The 21,815-nt window shown below is 44.9% G+C and overlaps 1 protein-coding gene across 1 annotated transcript; it reads left to right on the top strand.

Moving 5' to 3' along the window:
* The first annotated feature begins 2,151 nt into the window (after window positions 1-2,151).
* On the top strand, window positions 2,152-3,129 carry LOC134968961 (taste receptor type 2 member 40-like). The gene has a single exon (XM_063944648.1). The coding sequence runs from the start codon at window positions 2,152-2,154 to the stop codon at window positions 3,127-3,129; it is 978 nt and encodes a 325-aa protein (XP_063800718.1).
* The last annotated feature ends 18,686 nt before the right edge of the window (window positions 3,130-21,815 follow it).

Here is a 21,815-nt window from a genome sequence, read left to right as displayed (position 1 = left end):
TAACGAGGATTTTTCATCGTTCTGGTGATCGTACTGTGATCGACAGGAAGTGGGTGTTTCTGGGCGGAAACTTGCCGTTTTCTGGGCGTGTGCGAAAAAACGCTGGCGTTTCTGGGAAAAACGCGGGAGTGTCTGGAGAAACGGGGGAGTGTCTGGGCGAACGCTGGGTGTGTTTGTGACGTCAAACCAGGAACGAAACTGACTGAACTGATCGCAATGGCTGAGTAAGTCTGAAGCTACTCAGAAACTGCTAAGAAATTTCTATTCGCAATTCTGCGAATCTTTCATTCGCAATTCTGCTATGCTAAGATACACTCCCAGAGGGCGGCGGCTTAGCGTGTGCAATGCTGCTAAAAGCAGCTAGCGAGTGAACAACTCGGAATGAGGGCCATAGCTCCTTGTGATGTGAGAGGCGGGTCCTGGTTGACCATGGTATAGTAAGGGTGTACAGGGGCAAGTAAACTCCACACTCAAAATGTAGTTATAAACACGAAGGTATGCAAGATATTCATTAGTCATAAACAGAAGTCAAATATTATGTGCAACTCTAAGGGTCTATTCATCATGAAAAAAATTGTGAACTGAGAATTTATAGTTTTTAATTCTCACAATTCACAATTTTTTCAGAATTGATCATTTTTGTATAACAAATTTATCACTTCGTAAAAACTGCTCCTTTTGTGGAGACAGTTTTTCGGAAAGTAATATATATTTCTTCTTATAGAAGTGGCGGCCCCCCGCAATCCCCTCCCCTCCTGCATAGCTGCTGTGCCCCCTATACCGGGATGTGATCAGCGGCGGCCCCCCGCACTACCCAGCATAACACTGGCGGGCTGCCCGGCAGACAGTGCACCCCCCAACCCGCCGGTAAATTAATTGTCTGCCCGGAGCTGGCTGGCTGCTGACTGCAGCGGAGGCCCCCCCCGCAACCCCCAACCCGCTGCAAATCAACTGGTGCCTGGGGCACAGCAGTGCCCCCCGCACCCCACAACCCACCAGCAACTGAACCTGATGCCCGGGGCTGGCACAGCAACGCCCCCCTGCACCCCACAACCCACCAGCAAATAAGCTCACTGCAGCCGTGGCCCCCTCTCCATCCCTCCTCCCCTCTGCGCAAGCTGCCACGTAGAGATTCTGAAGATGTTCACCTGCCCAGGATGGCGAACAGTTTCACGGTCAAACTCCGGAAAAAAAATTGCTGTTCTGGAGTTTGATGAATGTCATAATTTCTACGTTCCCTGGGCAGCTCAGAAATTGTGACATTTAAGTGATAATGAATATGTCCCTAAATGAGGATGAAGACTTTGGTGAAATCACATAGCGATGCATGAGCATGGAAGCAATGGACCTGTTACTGAGTCTGATGCAAACTGGTTCTGTATGAAGCTGCGGAAGCCTGATTTCCTATTCTATGCTAATGCGAGATCCCACACAGCTAATGCAGGTATCTGTGCAGCTTCAATCATGAGGCTGACCACCACAACTGTTCCCATTAGAAAACGGCACTTGCACCAGACCATGCTAGGTGCAAGAGGTCCAGCAGAAACCAGCTTCCCTTTTCTATATGCGCGAATCACATAGAGCTTTAGCTACGCCCTCATGACACACCCCTGACACTCCCACAAACACATCTTTAGATGGTTTTGCCTAATAGAAGCGTATAGGCTTCTTTTCGCATTCTTCTCTGAGAGGGATCCAATCGGATCCTTCCCAGTGTCCCCCGGGTCACGTGTCATCTGGTGCACACGCAGGGGGATTCTCAGGTCATAAACCGGGAAGTCCTATCATTGCAAAGGACAGCTCTTTTCTGAAGATTTTAATCTCAATTTTACACTGACATTACTATGCACGCGACTATTGGCAGGATCCAAAATGTGATGCATAGTACACCCCACCCATAGCGAGATCTATAGGTACCATAAATGCTCAAACTTGCTTCTGCGCATGAATTGTGCGGTAAAACCCGCTGTTTGCCTCCATAACAAAGATATAACAAAGATATGTCTGACTCAGTCATTGTGCCTCACTTTCTAAATGACATTAATTTCAGAACATTAAAAAGCTGAAAGGATTGAACTGTTCCAATGTTTCTTTTCAGTTGCTCTATCTCCGATCTGCACGTAAAGAACACTGCAGATTCTAGTGCAGATAATGACACCTGTTTTTGTGCTTGCGTCCATGGCTATCTTGGGAGTTACCACCATCTTGGGAATCTTCACAAACTGTGTCATTGTGTCAGTGAATATCATTGAAAAGGCGAAAGGGAAAAGCCTCAGCTCTTCTGACTTAATCCTGGTGACACTTGGTCTGTCAAACATCACATTCCAATTTGTCATGACCGCCAATGACTTTCTGAGCCTTCTGTGGAGTGAACTGTACTTTTCAGATGGGGTTTATGCTACCTTAAATGCCATGCTCTTTCTTCCTATCTACTCCAGCTTTTGGTTCACAGTCTGCCTTTGTGTCAACTATTGTTTACAGATAGTCATGTTCACCAATCCTATCCTAGTACGCTTCAAACTGGGAATCCCCAACCTAGTACCAATATTCCTTGTTGTTGCAATTATTATTTCAGTGATTGTCAGTGTTCCAGCTATATGGAGCACGTACAGAGACATCCCAACTGGTAGCAAACCCATAAACCAGAGTCTGGAAAGTGACATACCGAAGTTGAGCATTACATACTTGATACCCAGCAATATTATAGGATGCTCAATCCCTCTAGTTCTTGTGGGGATTTCCAATGGTCTTATTCTTAAATCACTTTTGTCTGGTAGCAAAGCGCTTGAGAAGAGCGCCAGCAATGGGTTTAGTCCACGCACAGAGGCTAGGGAAAGAGCAGCCAAGACCGTTGGTTGGCTCCTGGTCCTCTACATGTCCTTCTACATCTCGGAAATCTTGATGTTTGTGGACTTCTTTCCTCCCAGCAGCCCTGGATTTTGTGTCTGTTTAATGGTCATTTACCTCTACTCCCCCACACAGTCTGTCATCCTTATTCTGGGCAGCCCTAAATTAAAGAAAGCAATGCAGAACTTACTCCAGCTGTCCCAGTGCCGGGACAGTAAGCAAACGGATGCAGCAAAGATCCTATTTATAGAACTCAACATTCATAAAGATCTGGATCATTAAATAAACATTTAAGTGTATTCCTTTAAGCATTCTTTTCGTTTGCCAAGAACCTTTTTTGTGTATCTACTAATAAAAGTTGTAGTTGTTCTGTCACGTGCTCTGTAAAAATGTGTCTAAATAAATGTGATCATGCGTGAATAGTGTCACCAAGCATTACCTTGGATACCTGGTGCTACCTGAGACTAGTCTTTTTACTCAGAAATATATATATATATATATATATATATATATAATGCCATCGTAATGAGCTACATATTATGCAGTCACATAACTTGCTGCTTTCACCGCTGCTACTGTGCATGCATAAGTTGGAGCCTTCAGATACCTCTCCTAAAAAATCTTGCGATCTGTAGCCCATAGGCTACTATAGGTGAATGCCATCAAAAGATGGCAATAGCGGCTTTTGCCAAGCTTCACAATCTGGAGCTAGGTAAATCTGGCAGCACAGCTGTACTCATAGAAAACTATAGAAACCTGTCGTCGGAAATGGAGGGACTATGGTAGATATTGGAGATATCTGCTGCAGTCCCTCCTTGTTACTTCTTGGGGATACTTAATATTCATGTCCAAATACTGTGAGACATGCATGGTCCTTGTAACTTGTGACGAGTCCCAGTAGGTGCACTTGCTTATATGTAGGATTATGTGTCTAAAGATTTTGCATTTCAAAACTTTTTTTAATTTTCAATGATTTTGAAAAATTTGTCACATGAGTTTGAAAGAGGCTCCAAATCTCATCTGTAACCAGCTTTTATATACTAAATCTAGCCATACACTAGGACGATATTGTGTGCATAATAATATGGAAACATAGTGAAGAGAAGAGGCTGCTGTGACCTAACTGACTTTAGGGGTGATATATCAAACCTTTGAGAGAGATAAAGGGGTCTATTCATGAAGCAGTGCAAAGAGTGGAGAAGTGGGACAGTGGAGAAGTGGAGATCAACTGCTCTGTATAATTTTATAGTATGCATATTATAAATGTTACTTCAATGCTTATTAGTTGTTATGGGCAACTTCTCCACTGGCTTACTTCTCCACACATTTCACTGCTTCATGAATAGACCCCAAAGTGAAGAAGTTGCCCGTAGCAATCATTCATCCTCTAACTATCATTTCTCTAGCATAAAAATTACAGAAGCTAGTTCTAGTCTAAATTTCCCTGTTTATTTCATTGTGACTATTTGTCATTTTGACTATTTGTCATTTTTATAACTTTTTTTTAACGCTAGATAGCCCTGCCACATCGGGCCAATGCTATTGATTTCTTAGTTAAAAAACCACTGGAGGGACACGACCCTCATTTTTGTACCTTCCTTATCCTCACTACCCTGTCTTTCCTACTTTTTTGACTCAGATATTTTCTTATAACACAGTTTCCCCATTTCCCCATTTCCCCCTGAGGTAGCCTGAGTGATACTCTGTCCTGCCCCACTTTGGACCACTTCGGTCCCGACATCTGTGTGCTTACTCCTCCGCTGGTCGTGAGGAATTTCCACACAGACTCACCCATTCCTAACCTCCATCCTTTCAGGCACTTCCTTTCTTTCCTTCTTTCTCGTAGCCCCTGATAGGTCGGGTCCAACCTTTCTCCTCCCTTCCCCCTTCACACCCTCTTTTTTTTTTCTCCTTTTTTTTTCTCTCTTCCCTCTCCTTCTTCTCATCTTTCCTCTTCTCAGCCCCGGACACCATTTCTCTGACTATGACGTCCATGATTTCGCTGTTCCGGTCCTTACAGATCCTTCGGTCAGGGATTGTTCTGCTTCAAGAAAAGCATTTCAAAGCTGCATCACACCCATCCTTAGAGTCTAAACGATATCCTCATGTTTTCTACTCCTCTAGTCAAACTAAACATAATGGAGTGGCAATCATGTTCAACAGTAGGGTTCCATTCACCCTTGAATCTGTTCATAGAGATTTTGATGGGCGTTATATTATTCTAACCCGTAAATTGGGGTATTTGGAATGTACAATAGCTAACGTCTATGCACCTAATTCTGGCCAAACCTCTTTTTTTAACACCTTTTTAAAAAAAACTCACTAAGTTTAGAAAAGGTTACCTTATAATGGGTGGCGACTTCAATACTGTTCTGGACAACTCCTTGGATAGGTCGTCCTCTTCTTCCCAAACACAAACCAACTCCTCAAGCCGTTCTCTTAACAAACATATTACGGAGTCTGGTCTCTTTGATGTTTGGAGAGCCCTCAACCCTACCTTTAGGGAGTACACATTTTTTTCCACACCACATCACACTTACTCCCGAATAGATCTCTTTCTTTGTTGCACCCTAGCGGCCAAACACATCATAGACTCTAGACTCTATAATTTCCAATTCCTGGTCAGATCACTCGATCTTAAGTGCTTCATTTGACTTCCTAGATATACCTTTCTCTCGCCCCCCATGGCATTTAAACGAAACATTACTAAAAAAATTCCCCAATTTCAAGATAAAATCAATTCTGCCATAGCAGATTATTTTTCTCTTAACGAGACTGAGATTTCTTGTTCTCCCTTGGTCTGGGAAGCACACAAGACCATTTTTAGAGGCCATATCATTAGCTATGCCTCACACAGAAACAAAGAGCACAAACTGAAATTGAAATCCCTCACGATGAGGTACTCAATTTAGAATCCCAACACAAAAAAAGCCCTACTCAAGCTTTATTTAGTCAACTTACTGTTGCCAGGGCAGCTCTGAATGCTTTGCTAGCCGAAAAAAAATGAGAAATCCTTATGTTGGCTTAGACAAAATTTCTATGACAAAAGCAACAAAGCCGATACACTTCTAGCCAACAGACTTAAAGCTCGGAAAGCTCTATCGGCTATTAAAGACAACAATGGGACTGTTCAATAAAATCCGACCACTATCAACTCTCTCTTTAAAACCTACTATGAACAACTGTATAACCTCTCGGCCTCCTCAGACTCCACATCTTCGGGTACTCCTTTACTTTCAGATTACCTATCTTCGTGTAACCTTCCCCGCATAGATTCGGAGACTTCGTTGGGCTTGGATAGACCCATTACTGACGAAGAAAGAAAATTAGCCCTCCAATCACAAAAAACGTCTAAAGCCCCAGGTCCCGATGGCTTTCCGATGTCATACTATAAAACTTTTCGATCCTCTCTGGTCCCTCATCCCTCCCAATTGTTCAACCTGATTCTTGAAGGGTCACCTTTTCATTCTCACACTACTAAAGCCACAATTACAGTTATTCCAAAGCCTGGCACAGACCCTCAGTCTATCACTAATTATCGTCCCATCTCGCTCCTTAACACTGATTTGAAAATCTTTGTGTTACGTTCTTAGTGCTCAGAATAACAAAGGTATTGAGTGGCAGTCCAGAGCACAAGAACGTGATGCTGAAATAATGGCAAGGTGTAATTATAACCCCTAGCAACCTAACTCCGTTGTTTCACCCGCGTGGTCCGTCAATGCCTGCGAGACTATGTGTTCTTGGGCCCACGGCAGCCGCGTTTGAAGGGCGGATTAGGTCTGCCCAACTCCGATGCCCCCCGGTCTTAGTATGAGACAAGGCATAAACGGAGATGGGATGGTAACAAGGGGACCTCTAACTAAACACAAGACAGAGCTAGGGGCTACTACTGAACTACAAAATAACAATATGTGCGGCACGGCCGCCAAAGGAAAAGGAAACCAAAGTATACCATCCAAACCCTACATGGCACCGCCGTATACCAGGAAGGATAGCTAAAGCGGAACACCTCCGCGAAAATACAAAGAAACCAGAAATAAAAGGAATTCCGCGGCCAAGGCCGCAAGGCGCGGCTGAAGGCCGCTACTCACAACACCGGAAATACCCGAAAGCGAACCGGAGTCTTCAGATCTCAAATGCAGGTGACCACCGACCGGAAGGTAGGGAGAAGTAAGAGGATTGGCTTCCGATACCAGGAGTCAGGACCACCGGAGCAAGACGACTGGAGTACGAAACACCGGACAGGGAATATTCTCCAGAGCTGGAACAGCAAACAGGAAGCTATCACCTCCGTCTGTGTAATGCACTAAGACAGCATATAAAAGGGAGCCCTCCAATGGTTGTGGAGAATCTAATTAGTGATGTAATGCAGCTGCCCTGCTGCACGACCAGGGTAAGGCAGGTGAAACAAATCCTAACATGGCAACGGGGAACGCGGCCCGCCTGTGGCGTCCCCGTTGCCATGGACCCGGTGGCTCCGAGCTCACGGCGTCACAGCGTTGCCAGGGACCCGGCGGCTCAGCGCGCACGGCATCCTGGCGTTGCTAGGCACCGTGCGGGGGGACAGGGAGGCGCCGAGCCTAACAGTACCCCCCCCTTGAGGAGGGGTTAAAGAACCCCTATATCCGGATTTCTGAGGAAATTCCTGAAAGTATAATCTCTTAAATTTAGGGGCATGTAAATCCTTGTCCAGGACCCAAGACCTTTCCTCCGGGCCATACCCTTTCCAATGAACCAAAAAATAGAGCCGACCTCGAGAAAACTTAGAATCTAAGACCTTCTCCACACGGAACTCTTGTTGACCCTGAACATCCACCGGAGGTCTACCCTGGGAAGTCTTCCGAGGGAATCTCCTGGAATAAATATATTGCTTCAAAAGAGAACAGTGGAAAGTGTTGCCAATTTTAAGTGATTTAGGCAACCGCAGCTGAAAAGCCACTGGATTGACTTTCTTGACAATAAGAAATGGTCCAATAAATCTGGGTCCCAATCTAGCCGAGGGTTGTCGGAGCTTGATGTTGCGGGTTGACAACCACACCTTATCCCCCACCTTAAATGTGCACGGGCGTCGGAACCTATCAGAAATGTTTTTCTCTCGGAAAGCAGCCTTCTTAAGGGCAAGGTGTACCTTTCTCCAAATAACTCTGAGACGGGAAGTTAAAGTCAACAAAGAGGCAGGACAATGAGGAGTAAAGGAATTGGCTCTAGGATGAAAGCCCAGGACCGAAAAGAATGGAGATTCCTTGGTGGAAGTGTGGCAAGAGTTATTAAAGGCAAATTCGGCCAGAGGAAGAAAATCTGACCAATCATTCTGAAGTTTGGCAGAATAAAGACGTAGATATTGTTTTAGTGACTGATTAACACGTTCAGTCTGTCCGTTAGACTGTGGATGGTATCCAGATGTCAAAGAGAGTTTCATGTTTAATGAGGCACAAAAACGTTTCCAGAAACGGGCAATGAATTGTGGTCCCCGGTCAGAGACAATATCTACGGGTAAACCATGAAGTCTGAAGACATGGCGGAGAAACAGAACTGCCAAAACTTGAGCGGAGGGTAATCGGGGAAGAGCAATGAAGTGGGCCATTTTACTAAAACGGTCTACCACTACCCAAATGACCCGGAATCCAGCTGAAAGAGGAAGATCCACCACGAAATCCATGGAAATGTGTGACCACGGCCTGAGAGAAATAGCAAGAGGCATGAGTTGTCCGACCGGCAACTATCGAGATATCTTGTGCTGAGCACACACCTGACAGGAAAGGACAAATTCCCTAACGTCCTTGGAGAGATTAGGCCACCACACCGAGCGAGAGATTAACTCCAAGGTTTTAGCAATACCCGGATGACCAGAAACCTTACTATCATGAAACTCAGCAAGGACAGTGCCTCTTAAGTACTCAGGGACGAAGAGACGACCAGCAGGAGTAACACTGGGAGCCTGCTGCTGAAGCTGGACCAGCTGTGTGAATAAATCCTGTGTGAGGCCAGCCCGGATGACGGACGATGAGACAATGGGGGTTGTGGCCGGGTAGTTATTGTGAGCAGGAAGAAAACAACGTGACAGGGCATTGGCTTTGGTATTCTTAGAACCAGGCCTGAAGGTGATGATGAACTTGAATCGAGTAAAAAACAGCACCCAACGTGCCTGCCGAGCATTTAGCCGTTTAGCTGATTCAATATACTGTAGATTCTAGTGGTCAGTGAATACAGTAATGGTATGCTTCGCTCCTTCCAGCCAGTGCCTCCACTCTTCGAAAGCCCATTTAACTGCCAGCATTGGATTCTGCGGAGGAGAATTTCCTGGACATGAAGGCACATGGGTGTAATTCCAGAGACTCTGTGTCTTCCTGAGAAAGGATGGCTCCCACTCCAACCTCTCAGGCATCCACCTCAACAATAAAGGGAAGATCTGGGTTAGGGTGTCTGAGTACTGTAGCTGAGACAAAGGCCTGTTTTAGGGCCAGAAAGCAGACTTAGCTTAAGGCGACCAATTGGAAGGATTCACTCCTTTTTTAGTCAACGCCACAATAGGAGCAACTAAATCAGAAAAGGCATGAATGAAACGCCTATAATAATTCGCAAAACCTAAGAATCGCTGGATTGCCTTTAAGTTAGTGGGTTGTGTCCAACTTAGGATTGCTTGGAGTTTCTTTGGTTCCATGTAAAACCCCTTAGGAGAAATTATATACCCCAAAAAGGACACTTCCGTGATATGGAAATTACATTTCTTCAATTTGGCGTACAAATGATTCTCCCGTAATTTCTGAAGTACTAGTCGCACGTGGACCACATGTTGTTCGGAAGATTCAGAATAAATCAAAATGTCGTCTAAATAAACGACCACGAACTTTCCTAGAAAGTTGCGGAGGACATCGTTAATAAGATCCTGAAACACAGCAGGAGCATTAGACAAACCAAATGGCATTACAAGATATTCGTAATGTCCTGACTGTGTACTGAAAGCCGTCTTCCACTCATCCCCAGATCTTATTCGGATGAGGTTGTAAGCCCCTCTGAGATCGATTTTGGAGAAAATAACGGCAGTACGGAGCTGATCAAACAGTACTGAAATCAGCGGCAGGGGGTAGGTGTTTTTAACAGATATCTTATTCAAAGCCCGATAATCAATACACGGTCTAAGCGATCCGTTTTTTTTCTCAACAAAAAAGAACCCCGCTCTTAATGGAGATTTCGAGGGCCTAATAAACCCTTTCTTCAGGCTCTCCTGTACATAATCATTCATAGCCTTAGTCTCTGGGACCGATAATGCATGTAGTCTCCCTTTAGGCAGAGTGGCATCAGGGACTAAATCAATGGCGCAATCATATGACCGATGGGGAGGCAGAATATCCGCATTACCTTTGGAAAAAACATCCGCAAAATCCTGATATTCCAAAGGTATAAGTTCCGAAGTGACAGCTGCGACCCGGACTGGACGGGAAATACATTCTTTGATACACAAGGAACCCCATCGGAAAATTTCCCCAGAACGCCAATCTATGGTGGGATTATGAAAGGCGAGCCAGGGGTGACCTAAAACAACAGGAACAGCCGGACAATGGGTAAGATAAAACTAATGTAACCCTTTATTTTATCAAGAATATCGGTGTTAAATAAAACTGTGCCTCCACCCAAGTATTTTTTCCTATTTGTGAAATGAAATAAGTTTAGGGTATACTCGGGACCACCCTGTTACTCAAATATGTGTATCTAGCGGTAATATACACTCTTAAACAGTATATTTTCCTTCCTTACAGGTTTACCTTAAAGAATCATGGATCTTCAATTCTTCACCGATGAACAGACACAGGTAAGTAATCACTATTCCAACAGTTACGCATATACTTTACTGACAGATATTTATAAATTCTCAGTACATTTAATCCATAACACTCAAAGTGCTTTTATAGATAAAAATACACCCAATGGATGATATCAATTCATATGCACTACTATACATTTATAATAACCACTACATTAGGATAATTATACTCAAAATACACATAGTTCAACACCTGAATAGTGTCCATATATATATAGAGTAGGTATATTGTCTCTTCTTACATGTAGGTATCCAGACTACAGAAATCTAAGAAAAGTATTTGTATTGTTTGGTTTTATATATGCATATATAAGCAGGTTGTTTCCTGTAGAACTGGCTGTTTATAGCTATATCTTTGAAATATTGTTATTGCTGCTGGTTCTTCACTAGAACTGTTTATTCTAGCTATAATAGATATTTCTAGCAGATGGTAACAGTATTTAAATTGGAAGCTGTGAAATAACTGCTACACTTTATATCAGGGTCTCTGCACTGCTACCTTGTAACATCAACCATTTGCCAGGATTGAGTGAGTTTACCGATTAGATAAATTGTATCTTTGCTGTCTAGACCGACAGATTTAATCTGGGTACTGTAAAGTTCCTGAGCTGTGCAAGCACTACCTCTTCAGGGCTAAATCTCGTATACAGTCAGTAAAACTGAGCCTTGTCCTCATAGATATTCCTTCTGCATAGTCCTGTGGTAAGATCTGTAGTAGTTTGTAATATAAATAGTGGATAAAAGATGCTATGGTATATATATATATATATATATATATATATCCTAATTAGAAATTCAGATTTCTATATGACTTCCGTAGATCAATTGTTACAGCCACTTGTCACCTTTATATACTACTCCTGCAGACTGCTAATTGTGGCAAGAAATGGATAGTCACTAGGGTGGTTAGTAAAGCTTATATTCAATGCTTACAGTGCTGAAACCCTGGCTAAGTGTTCCTGGTGAGAAGGTGTGTATATAAATGTTTTACAGACCTCAGATGTCTTCAGTGAGTGACTCCTGTCACTCACCCTCTGGTTTACGGATAGCTCCACCCACTCAGTATTTTCATTGGTGGGCAGCAGGTCAGTTCATTAGTTGAGCGGTAATGGTTGGTGGGGATCACGTTCAGCCCTCCTGATAGAACAGCTGGATGTCGCTGCTCGGGATCCGTGCTGTGTCTCCTTCCTCACAGTTAACTGCTTCCCAGGCTCATTAGGATAGCGGTCTCTCTGGCGCCGTATGTGGGGACGGCAGCGTCTCAACTGATGCTCCCTGCCACGAGTAGATTACCTCAGGATATGCCGGTAACTGCTCCCCCGACGGTCGGTCCGCACAGCACATCAGTTCACCGCCAACCACCGCTTCTCCAGCGCTCCGTCTGTTCAGCACAGCTGATCACTTCTTCGGCGCTCCGTCTTCACAGCACCGCTGGCCACTTCTCCGGCGCTCCGTCTTCACGACTCCGCCGGCCGCTGATGAAGATGCCGGGTACCGTCTTCCCGGCGATCAGTCTTCAGTGTGCTATCTCTCGTTAGGGAGGCTACACCAGCTCTTCTGCGCCGCCAATGTTCACACCACAGCTCGTCGCGGCGGGCAGAGAGAGGCATAAGCATCTCCCTCAGAGGCGCACACACTAGTCCTGAATAGCGCTTCAGCTCCCCTTTTTATACTGGAGCCCCAGGGGCCACGAGAGCAGGCTCAGTCTCCAGGGGGTAGAAATCTCCCGCCGACAGCGCGAGCTATCTTGCTCCAGTCCTCGTGCCTCACTGATTTCTGACAGAACACTGTAGTCACCATTTTAGTCCCTCATATTTCTAATAATACCATTCTATTAGTGGTATTAACTCAGTGTTCTCACTTCTTATCATTGTTATACATATAACAGGTTTATCTTTGTGTGATACAATTAAACAAATCACAATGAATCGCCATTCTCCCTTATATTTACCTCACAACTGATTAAATATAGTAACAGACACTACTACTCCTATATAGATACATATATATGTTTTTTTTTTTTTTTATAACTAACAGTACACAAAATTTGAAACATCCCTACACTAAATTTTCTCAGAATGTAGGGCCCCCACTGTCAGTTGTACTGGAGGGGTGCGATGAGTAATTACCCCATTAGAGAGTGGACCACCGTCCAACCCGTGCATGGTGATAAGTCTATCCAAAGGTAATTGCGGAATACCTAAAGCCTGAGCCCAGGCCAGATACATAAAATTTCCAGCAGCTCCGCTGTCAATGAAAGCTGACACAAATGAGCTGACACTCCCAGAGGAACTTTTTACAGGAATCAACAAGGATGCATTTTAGGAGATTAATTGCAGGCCCAAGTGAACTCCCTCACAACTCACTTGGTCAGAGCGTTTCCCTGCTTATTTGGGCAGTTACGAGCCACGTGTCCCTTACCACCACAATATAAGCAGAGCCCTGAATGTAGCCTTCTGGCTCTTTCCTCAGGAGACAGCCGGGAGAGACCCACTTGCATAGGCTCCTCGACGTCCTCAGGGAAAGCGTATACACCTGGACTAGACCTAAAATTAGCCCCTCTTTCAGCCCTCCGTTCTCGGAGACGACGGTCAATCTTAATAGCAAACTCCATGAGCTTATCTAAAGTCTCCGGAGCTGGATACTGAAGAAGACTATCCTTAATTATTTCAGACAAACCGAGGCGAAACTGACTGCGCAGGGCAGGATCATTCCAGCCACAGTCGTTCGACCAACGGCGAAACTCCGCACAATATGCTTCGGCAGGATTTTTACCCTGTTTAAGTGCACGTAAGTGGTTTTCGGCTGATGCTTCTCTATCTGGATCATCATACAACAAGCCTAATGATTTAAAGAAGGCATCTACAGTTTGCAAGGCTGTATCATCAGATTTTAACCCAGGCCTGGCCAACCTGTGGCTCTTCAGATGTTGTGAAACTACACATCCCAGCATGCCCTGCCACAGTTTTAGCATTCCCTAATAGCAAACCTGTGGCAAGGCATGATGGGACTTGTAGTTTTACAACAGCTGGAGAGCCACAGGTTGGCCAGGCCTGTTTTAACCCAAAAGCCCCGGTTTTGGGTCGCCTTGAAGCAAAGACATCACAATGCCTACCCGCTGAGACTCTGTACCTGAAGACCAGGGCCTTAACCGAAAATAAAGTTTACAGGCTTCCTTAAAATTAAAGAAATCTTTTCGGTTACCCGAAAAGCGGTCAGGAAGGTGCATCTTTGGTTCAGGAATCATACCCGGGGAGGCTCGTAAAAGATCTTCCTGCGATCTCACCCGAAGGGTAAGATCCTGAACCATCTGAGTGAGTTCCTGAATCTGATTGGCCAAAAGCTGGCTGTGATTCTGTCCTAACACTGCTGGATTCATGAGGACTGAATTTCAAGGCCACTCAAAGAAAAAGAAAACAAATATATATATATTTTTTTGCTTTGGGCCGGTGATAATGTTACGTTCTTAGTGCTCAGAATAACAAAGGTATTGAGTGGCAGTCCAGAGCACAAGAACGTGATGCTGAAATAATGGCAAGGTGTAATTATAACCCCTAGCAACCTAACTCCGTTGTTTCACCTGCGTGGTCCGTCTATGCCTGCGAGACTATGTGTTCTTGGGCCCACGGCAGCCGCGTTTGAAGGGCGGATTAGGTCTGCCCAACTCCGATGCCCCCCGGTCTTAGTATGAGACAAGGCATAAACGGAGATGGGATGATAACAAGGGGACCTCTAACTAAACACAAGACAGAGCTAGGGGCTACTACTGAACTACAAAATAACAGTATGTGCGGCACGGGCGCCAAAGGAAAAGGAAACCAAAGTATACCATCCAAACCCTACACGGCACCGCCGTATACCAGGAAGGATAGCTAAAGCGGAACACCTCCGTGAAAATACAAAGAAACCAGAAATAAAAGGAATTCCGCGGCCAAGGCCGCAAGGCGCGGCTGAAGGCCGCTACTCACAACACCGGGAATACCCGAAAGCGAACCGGAGTCTTCAGATCTCAAATGCAGGTGACCACCGACCGGAAGGTAGGGAGAAGTAAGAGGATTGGCTTCCGATACCAGGAGTCAGGACCACCGGAGCAAGACGACTGGAGTACGAAACACCGGACAGGGAATATTCTCCAGAGCTGGAACAGCAAACAGGAAGCTATCACCTCCGTCTGTGTAATGCACTAAGACAGCATATAAAAGGGAGCCCTCCAATGGTTGTGGAGAATCTAATTAGTGATGTCGTGCAGCTGCCCTGCTGCACGACCAGGGTAAGGCAGGTGAAACAAATCCTAAAATGGCAACGGGGAACGCGGCCCGCCTGTGGCGTTCCCGTTGCCATGGACCCAGCGGCTCCGAGCGCACGGCGTCCCAGCGTTGCCAGGGACCCGGCGGCTCAGCGCGCACGCCATCCTGGCATTGCTAGGCGCCGTGCGGGGGGACAGGGAGGCGCGGCGGCCGTGACCGCCTAACACTTTGCTAAGGTCTTAGCCAATAGACTTAACACAATTCTCCCCTCCTTGATTCACCCAGACCAAGTGGGCTTTATCCCCTCCAGGCAAACACTGGACAATACTAGGCAGACCATCGATATTATCCATCACATTAACGTCACCAAACTGCCCTCTCTGGTGCTTGCTCTGGACGCGGAGAAAGCCTTCAACAGAGTCTCATGGCCATTTATGCACCAAACTCTTTTGCAATTTGGTCTTCGAGGGAAGTTCCTACAGGCTTTATATCATAATCCATCAGCTATGGTCCACGCAGGCAGACTTCTATCTGACCCCGTCCCAATCACCAATGGCACCAGGCAAGGGTGTCCCCTGTCACCTCTCATATTTGCACCTATTATTGAACCTCTCGCATCTCACATTCGTGCCAATCCCGATATTTCAGGCATATCTATTAAACACTCTCAATATACCCTTTCCTTATTAGCTGACGACATCCTCTTAACACTGACTAACCCTCTCATCTCTCTTCCTAACTTATTTCGCGAACTTACCATCTATGGTAGCCATTCGGGTTATAAAATAAACAAGACAAAATCTGAAGCATTACCACTCCACATCCCGGGGGACACTAAGAAGCTACTGCAATCTAATTTTGCATTCTCCTGGTGAAAAAAGTCATTGCAATATCTAGGTGTCCACATAACGAAATCTTATAGCTCACTCTATAGCGCTAACTACCCCCCACTTTTCAGGTCAATTCATCAGGATCTCTAGTTATGGCTAGTGATGTGCACCGGAAATTTTTCGGGTTTTGTGTTTTGGTTTTGGATTCGGTTCCGCGGCCGTGTTTTGGATTCGGACGCGTTTTGGCAAAACCTTCCTGAAAATGTTTTGTCGGATTCTGGTGTGTTTTGGATTCGGGTGTTTTTTTTACAAAAAAACCCTCAAAAACAGCTTAAATCATAGAATTTGGGGGTCATTTTGATCCCATAGTATTATTAACCTCAATAACCATAATTTCCACTCATTTCCAGTCTATTCTGAACACCTCACAATATTATTTTTAGTCCTAAAATTTGCACCGAGGTCGCTGGATGACTAAGCTAAGCGACCCAAGTGGCCGACACAAACACCTGGCCCATCTAGGAGTGGCACTGCAGTGTCAGACAGGATGGCAGATTTAAAAAATAGTCCCCAAACAGCACATGATGCAAAGAAAAAAAGAGGTGCAATGAGGTAGCTGTGTTACTAAGCTAAGTGACCCAAGTGGCCGACACAAACACCTGGCCCATCTAGGAGTGGCACTGCAGTGTCAGACAGGATGGCCGATATAAAAAATAGGCCCCAAACAGCACATGATGCAAAGAAAAAAAGAGGTGCACCAAGGTCGCTGGATGGCTAAACTAAGCGACCCAAGTGGCCGACACAAACACCTGGCCCATCTAGGAGTGGCACTTCAGTTTTCTAGTGAGAGGATGAGTGCTTCCATCCTCATGTGAATCTGAACCACTAGCCATGAACATAGGCTAGGGCCTTAGCCGTTCCTTGCCACTCCGTGTCGTTAATGGCATATTGGCAAGTTTACGCTTCTCCTCAGACGCTTTTAATTTTGATTTTTGGGTCATTTTACTGAACTTTTGTAGTATACTTGACGACACAGAGGTAGAGCAGTGGACTACTGTACCGTACTGCTATATATATATACTGGTGGTCACAGCAACATTCTGTACTGTCCCCTCCTACTATATACTGCGCACAACTAAAATGCAGCACAGGTATGGATGGATAGTATACTTGACGACACAGAGGTAGGTAGAGCAGTGGACTACTGTACCATACTGCTATATATTATATACTGGTGGTCTGCAAAATTCTGCACTGTCCTCCTACTATATATACTGCGCACAACTAAATTGCACCACAAGTATGGATGGATAGTATACTTGACGACACAGAGGTAGGTAGAGCAGTGGACTTCTGTACCGTACTGCTATATATTATATACTGGTGGTCAGCAAAATTCTGCACTGTCCTACTATATATACTGCGCACAACTAAAATGCACCACAGGTATGGATGGATAGTATACTTGACGGCACAGAGGTAGGTAGAGCAGTGGCCTACTGTACCGTACTGCTATATATTATATACTGGTGGTCAGCAAAATTCTGCCCTGTCCTCCTACTACATATACTGCGCACAACTAAAATGCACCACAGGTATGGATGGATAGTATACTTGACGACACAGAGGTAGGTAGAGCAGTGGACTACTGTACCGTACTGCTATATATTATATACTGGTGGTCAGCAAAATTCTGCACTGTCCTCCTACTATATATACTGCGCACAACTAAAATGCACCACAGGTATAAATGGATAGTATAATTGACGACACAGAGGTAGGTAGAGCAGTGGACTACTGTACCGTACTGCTATATATTATATACTGGTGGTCAGGAAAATTCTGCACTGTCCTTCTACTATATATACTGCGCACAACTAAAATGCACCACAGGTATGGATGGATAGTATACTTGACGACACAGAGGTAGGTAGAGCAGTGGACTACTGTACAGTACTGCTATATAATACTGGTGGTTACTGGTCAGCAAAATCCTGCACTGTCCTACTATATACTACAGTGCAGCACAGATATGGAGCGTTTTTCAGGCAGAGAACGCAGAAATTTTCAGCACACTGAGCACAGATATTTGCAAGCACACTGAGCACAGATATTTGCAGAACACTGAGCACAGATATTTGCAGCACACTGAACACAGAAACTGAGAGAACGCTGCACGTCCTTTCCCTATCATCTCCAATGCACGAGTGAAAATGGCGGCGACGCGCGGCTCCTTATATAGAATACAAATCTCGCGAGAATCCAACAGCGGGATGATGACGTTCGTGCGCGCTCGGGTTAACAGAGCAAGGCGGGAGGATCCGAGTCTGCCTCGGAACCGTGTAAAATGTGTGAAGTTCGGCGGGGTTCGGATTCCGAGGAACCGAACCCGCTCATCACTAGTTATGGCAATCCTATTTTCTGTCTTGGTTGCATTAACTCGATAAAAATGAACGTGCTCCCAAAGTTACAATATCTTTTTTAAACACTCCCAATAAAGGTTCCTACTCATACTCTTTGTGCTCTTCAATCCTCGTTTGGTAAATTAATTTGGAACCACAAAAATCGCGAATACGGCGAGACATCCTGTCCAAACACACACAAAAAGGAGGTCTTGGCTTACCCATCCTCCTACGCTACTACAATGCGACACGTCTTAGCCAGATGATTGCTTGGCACTCTCCTCGACACACTAAATGGTAGGTTGACCTGGAAAGTGATTTGGCTGATGTCCCTTCGATTTCCTTCCTTCCTTGGTTGCACCGCAAACATTACGCTCAGGTTATTTCTTCCTCTCCCACCATAGAGTTAACCCTGCACAATTGGGTATCCCTTAATAAGAAGCTGAAGCTAACCACCTCTCCATCGCCCCTAATCCCTCTTTGGTCTAACCCATATTTTCCTCCAGGTTTCTCTCCCTCGATGGCTCTTTCTTGGTCCTCCGCGGGAATTACGAGAGTCCACCACATTACAGGTTCACATGCCCTCAAATAATTTGCTGACCTACAAGAAAAATTCGGAATTCCTAACTCCTTACATTTCCAATACCTACAAATCCATAATTTTATTCTATCCCTCCACTTATCCTATCCACTACCAATCCCAGCCCCTTTAGAAAGACTGTGCATGTATAATCCAACCGATAGAGGCGCTATCTCAATTTTATACAAATCTATCTTGTTACCGGCTCCTCCCCCTATTGAACCTCATGAACAGGCCTGGGAAACAGATTTAGGGATACACATGGATGACGAAGATTGGGATTCAATTCGCACAGTGATATCCAAATGTTCTATCAGTGTGGCCATACGCGAAAATACATATGAGGTCTATACTCGTTGGTACCTAGTGCCTGAGAAATTACAACGCATCTATCCAGGCACCTCTAATTTATGTTGGAGAAATTGTGGGCAAGTGGGATCATTTTACCACATATGGTGGTCTTGCCCATTGATTACTCGTTATTGGGGCATGGTTAGCTCCCTTGTTACTAATCGCACTGGGCTCATGACACCCCCTACTCCCGTACACTTACTCCTTTGTGCCCCAGTTGAAAACATCTCCAAGGAATCAAATAAATTGATTCTCCATATTTCGTGTGCAGCGAAACACCAAATAGCACGTAATTGGAAAGCTACTACTGCCCCTAACAAACAGGAACTACTGAACAGAATTTGGTTCATATCAAAGATGGAATATATTACAAGCCTACAAAACGATACAGTACTCAAATTTCATTACATTTGGCTTCCTTGGTATAGACTTCACAATACACCCCTTCCAGGCCTTAGCTAGTGTTTTGTCCCTTTCCACCCTCTCCCACCTTTTTACTTTTCCTCGCTCTTATCTTTACACCGACCTGTCGGAGCTTTCACACGTCATCGTTCACTTCTACCTCCCCCCTACTACTCTTCTTTCCTCTTCTTTGTTCTTCTCGCTTATGTTCTACTTACTTCCTGCCCTATTTCCTATTGCCTTATGGGCATTATTTTTTCTCTACTTACAGTATATACAAGAGTTTCTGCAAATTGGTGATGTCTTTTTGTAAATGGATTGCGACTGTTTATCTGTTGGACGCATACTATTAGCCTGCATTCTGTGTTTTACGCCTCATAGGTTCAGTAGTTGTTCTACCTGGTGATATTTTCTCTTTATTATTTTACATACTGTATGTCTAACCAATTTTGCAGTTTCCCTTGGCATACGTGTTTTACTGTTTGGTTTCTCAATTGCATCTCTGTAATTGCTTATGTTTTCAATAAAAGCTTTATGATTAAAAAAAAAAATGACAGAAGCTGATTGGATACAATGGAGTACTTCTCCGCTGGATCTCTTGCAAAGCATTAATACATCTTCACCTTTGACCATGGAAAGGTTGTTGGGGCGAGACAGGGAGATTTAAGTATAATGTATCTAGAAAAGTCTTTGAATTGACAGAAGCTTATTGGTTACTTTGAGCAATTCCTCCACTTTATCTCTCATCACTGGCAGAAAGGTGACAGTGATTCCAATAATCGAGTGTAATAACAGTGGGATGCAGAGGAGCATCTCTGAATGCACAGCATGCCAAAGTGGATTGGCTGCAGCAACAGAAAAACACATCAGTCACCTCTCCTGCCAGCTAAGGACAGGAAACTGAGACTACAGTGGGAAACCAGCTGTTCAAAATGAATGATAATAATTGGGGGAAATTGTTTCCAGGTCGGATTAATCTCGATTTCTGCTTCAACATGCAGTTGTTACGGTCAGAATTTGGGGTTAACAATATGAACCCATGGATCTATCCTGCCTTGTGTCAAATTATCAGGCTGGTGTTGGTGTTATGTAAGGATGTGCTGGCCGAGCCCACCCAAACTTCAGGTTTCCAAGGGAATCCCAGCCCTAACTCGGATTTTCCAGCAAGGTGCGTATTCCAAATGAGGCAAAATGTCCTCTTTCCGGCATCAAATCTTGCTTTTTTGGATTCAGTATAAGTCCCTCCCACATTGATTCGGGCGCCATTTCACAGCGGACGCCAGATGGAGAGCACCTTAAACTCAAAGGGCAGCATTATATTCTTTTTTTACTGGTACATGCACACATCCCAGAGCTCCTCCTAATATACACGGTAACATTATATTATTTTTGTACTGGTGCACACAAGCCCCCAGAGCTCCTCCTAATATACAGGGCAGCATTATATTCTTTTATTTTACTAGTGAACACAGCCCCCAGATCACCTCCTAACATACAGAGCACCATTCTTTGGCATTAACCTTTTATTGGTGCACTGCAAAGTCACACTGGTACTGTAACTTAACTGCCCACAGTGCAGCCCTGAGGTCCTAATAGAGCCCAGTATTAACCCTTGGTGCACAACAGTGTTGTTTTTTTGTCACTGGCTTACCATGGTCATTGGGCCTGCATATGTCCGAAGTACTGTATTACATAAACCGCACTTTGTTTGAGGCAGACAATAGCTTGTTACATGCTAATTATGCTAATTAAGTATCCTTCATAGGCTAGCAATAATTGCTCTAAAGCAAACATTTGGAACCCCCCCTCTCCAGAAATACTGCATTCGCCACTGATCACCTCTACCGTGACTCAATCTGTTACAGTAACCATCCATAGAATGGTAGAAGATCATTTTACTGACAGTATACAAATGAGCATGTCAGACAAACCCTTTGGCTGCTGGGAGGAAAAAAAGGCAATTTGAACCCCATTGTACAAACTCACTATGCAGGGGCGTTTCTACAGAGGAGGGGGCCCGTGTGCAACTCCGAGTGGGCCCCCTCCTCTGCACGACGCTGTAGACTCCGGCACTGTGCCAGAGTCTACTGCGCATGCGCAGGTCTCCGGAAACATGGCGCCCGCCATGATCCAGAGACCAATTTGGCTACCGTGCATGCGCGGTGGCCATTTTGGCTGCGATTTCCGCGCGATAACAGCTCCCGGTGCTGGACTCTGGAAAGATAAGTATTAAAATGGGTGCGGTGTGGGCCCCCCTGGACCCAGGAGTCCATGTGCACCGCACCCATTGCACCCATTATAGAATTGCCAATGTCACTATGCTTTACTTAAGTT

Source organism: Pseudophryne corroboree, chromosome 1 (genome assembly GCF_028390025.1).
Source record: "Pseudophryne corroboree isolate aPseCor3 chromosome 1, aPseCor3.hap2, whole genome shotgun sequence".
Lineage (NCBI taxonomy): Eukaryota > Metazoa > Chordata > Amphibia > Anura > Myobatrachidae > Pseudophryne > Pseudophryne corroboree.
Note: the sequence above shows the minus strand (reverse complement) of the source record. Positions and strands in the feature narration are given on the sequence as shown.

Excerpts from the sequence above, each read along its gene's own strand:
- LOC134968961 (XM_063944648.1), top strand. The coding sequence starts at position 2,152 with ATGACACCTGTTTTTGTGCTTGCGTCCATGGCTATCTTGGGAGTTACC.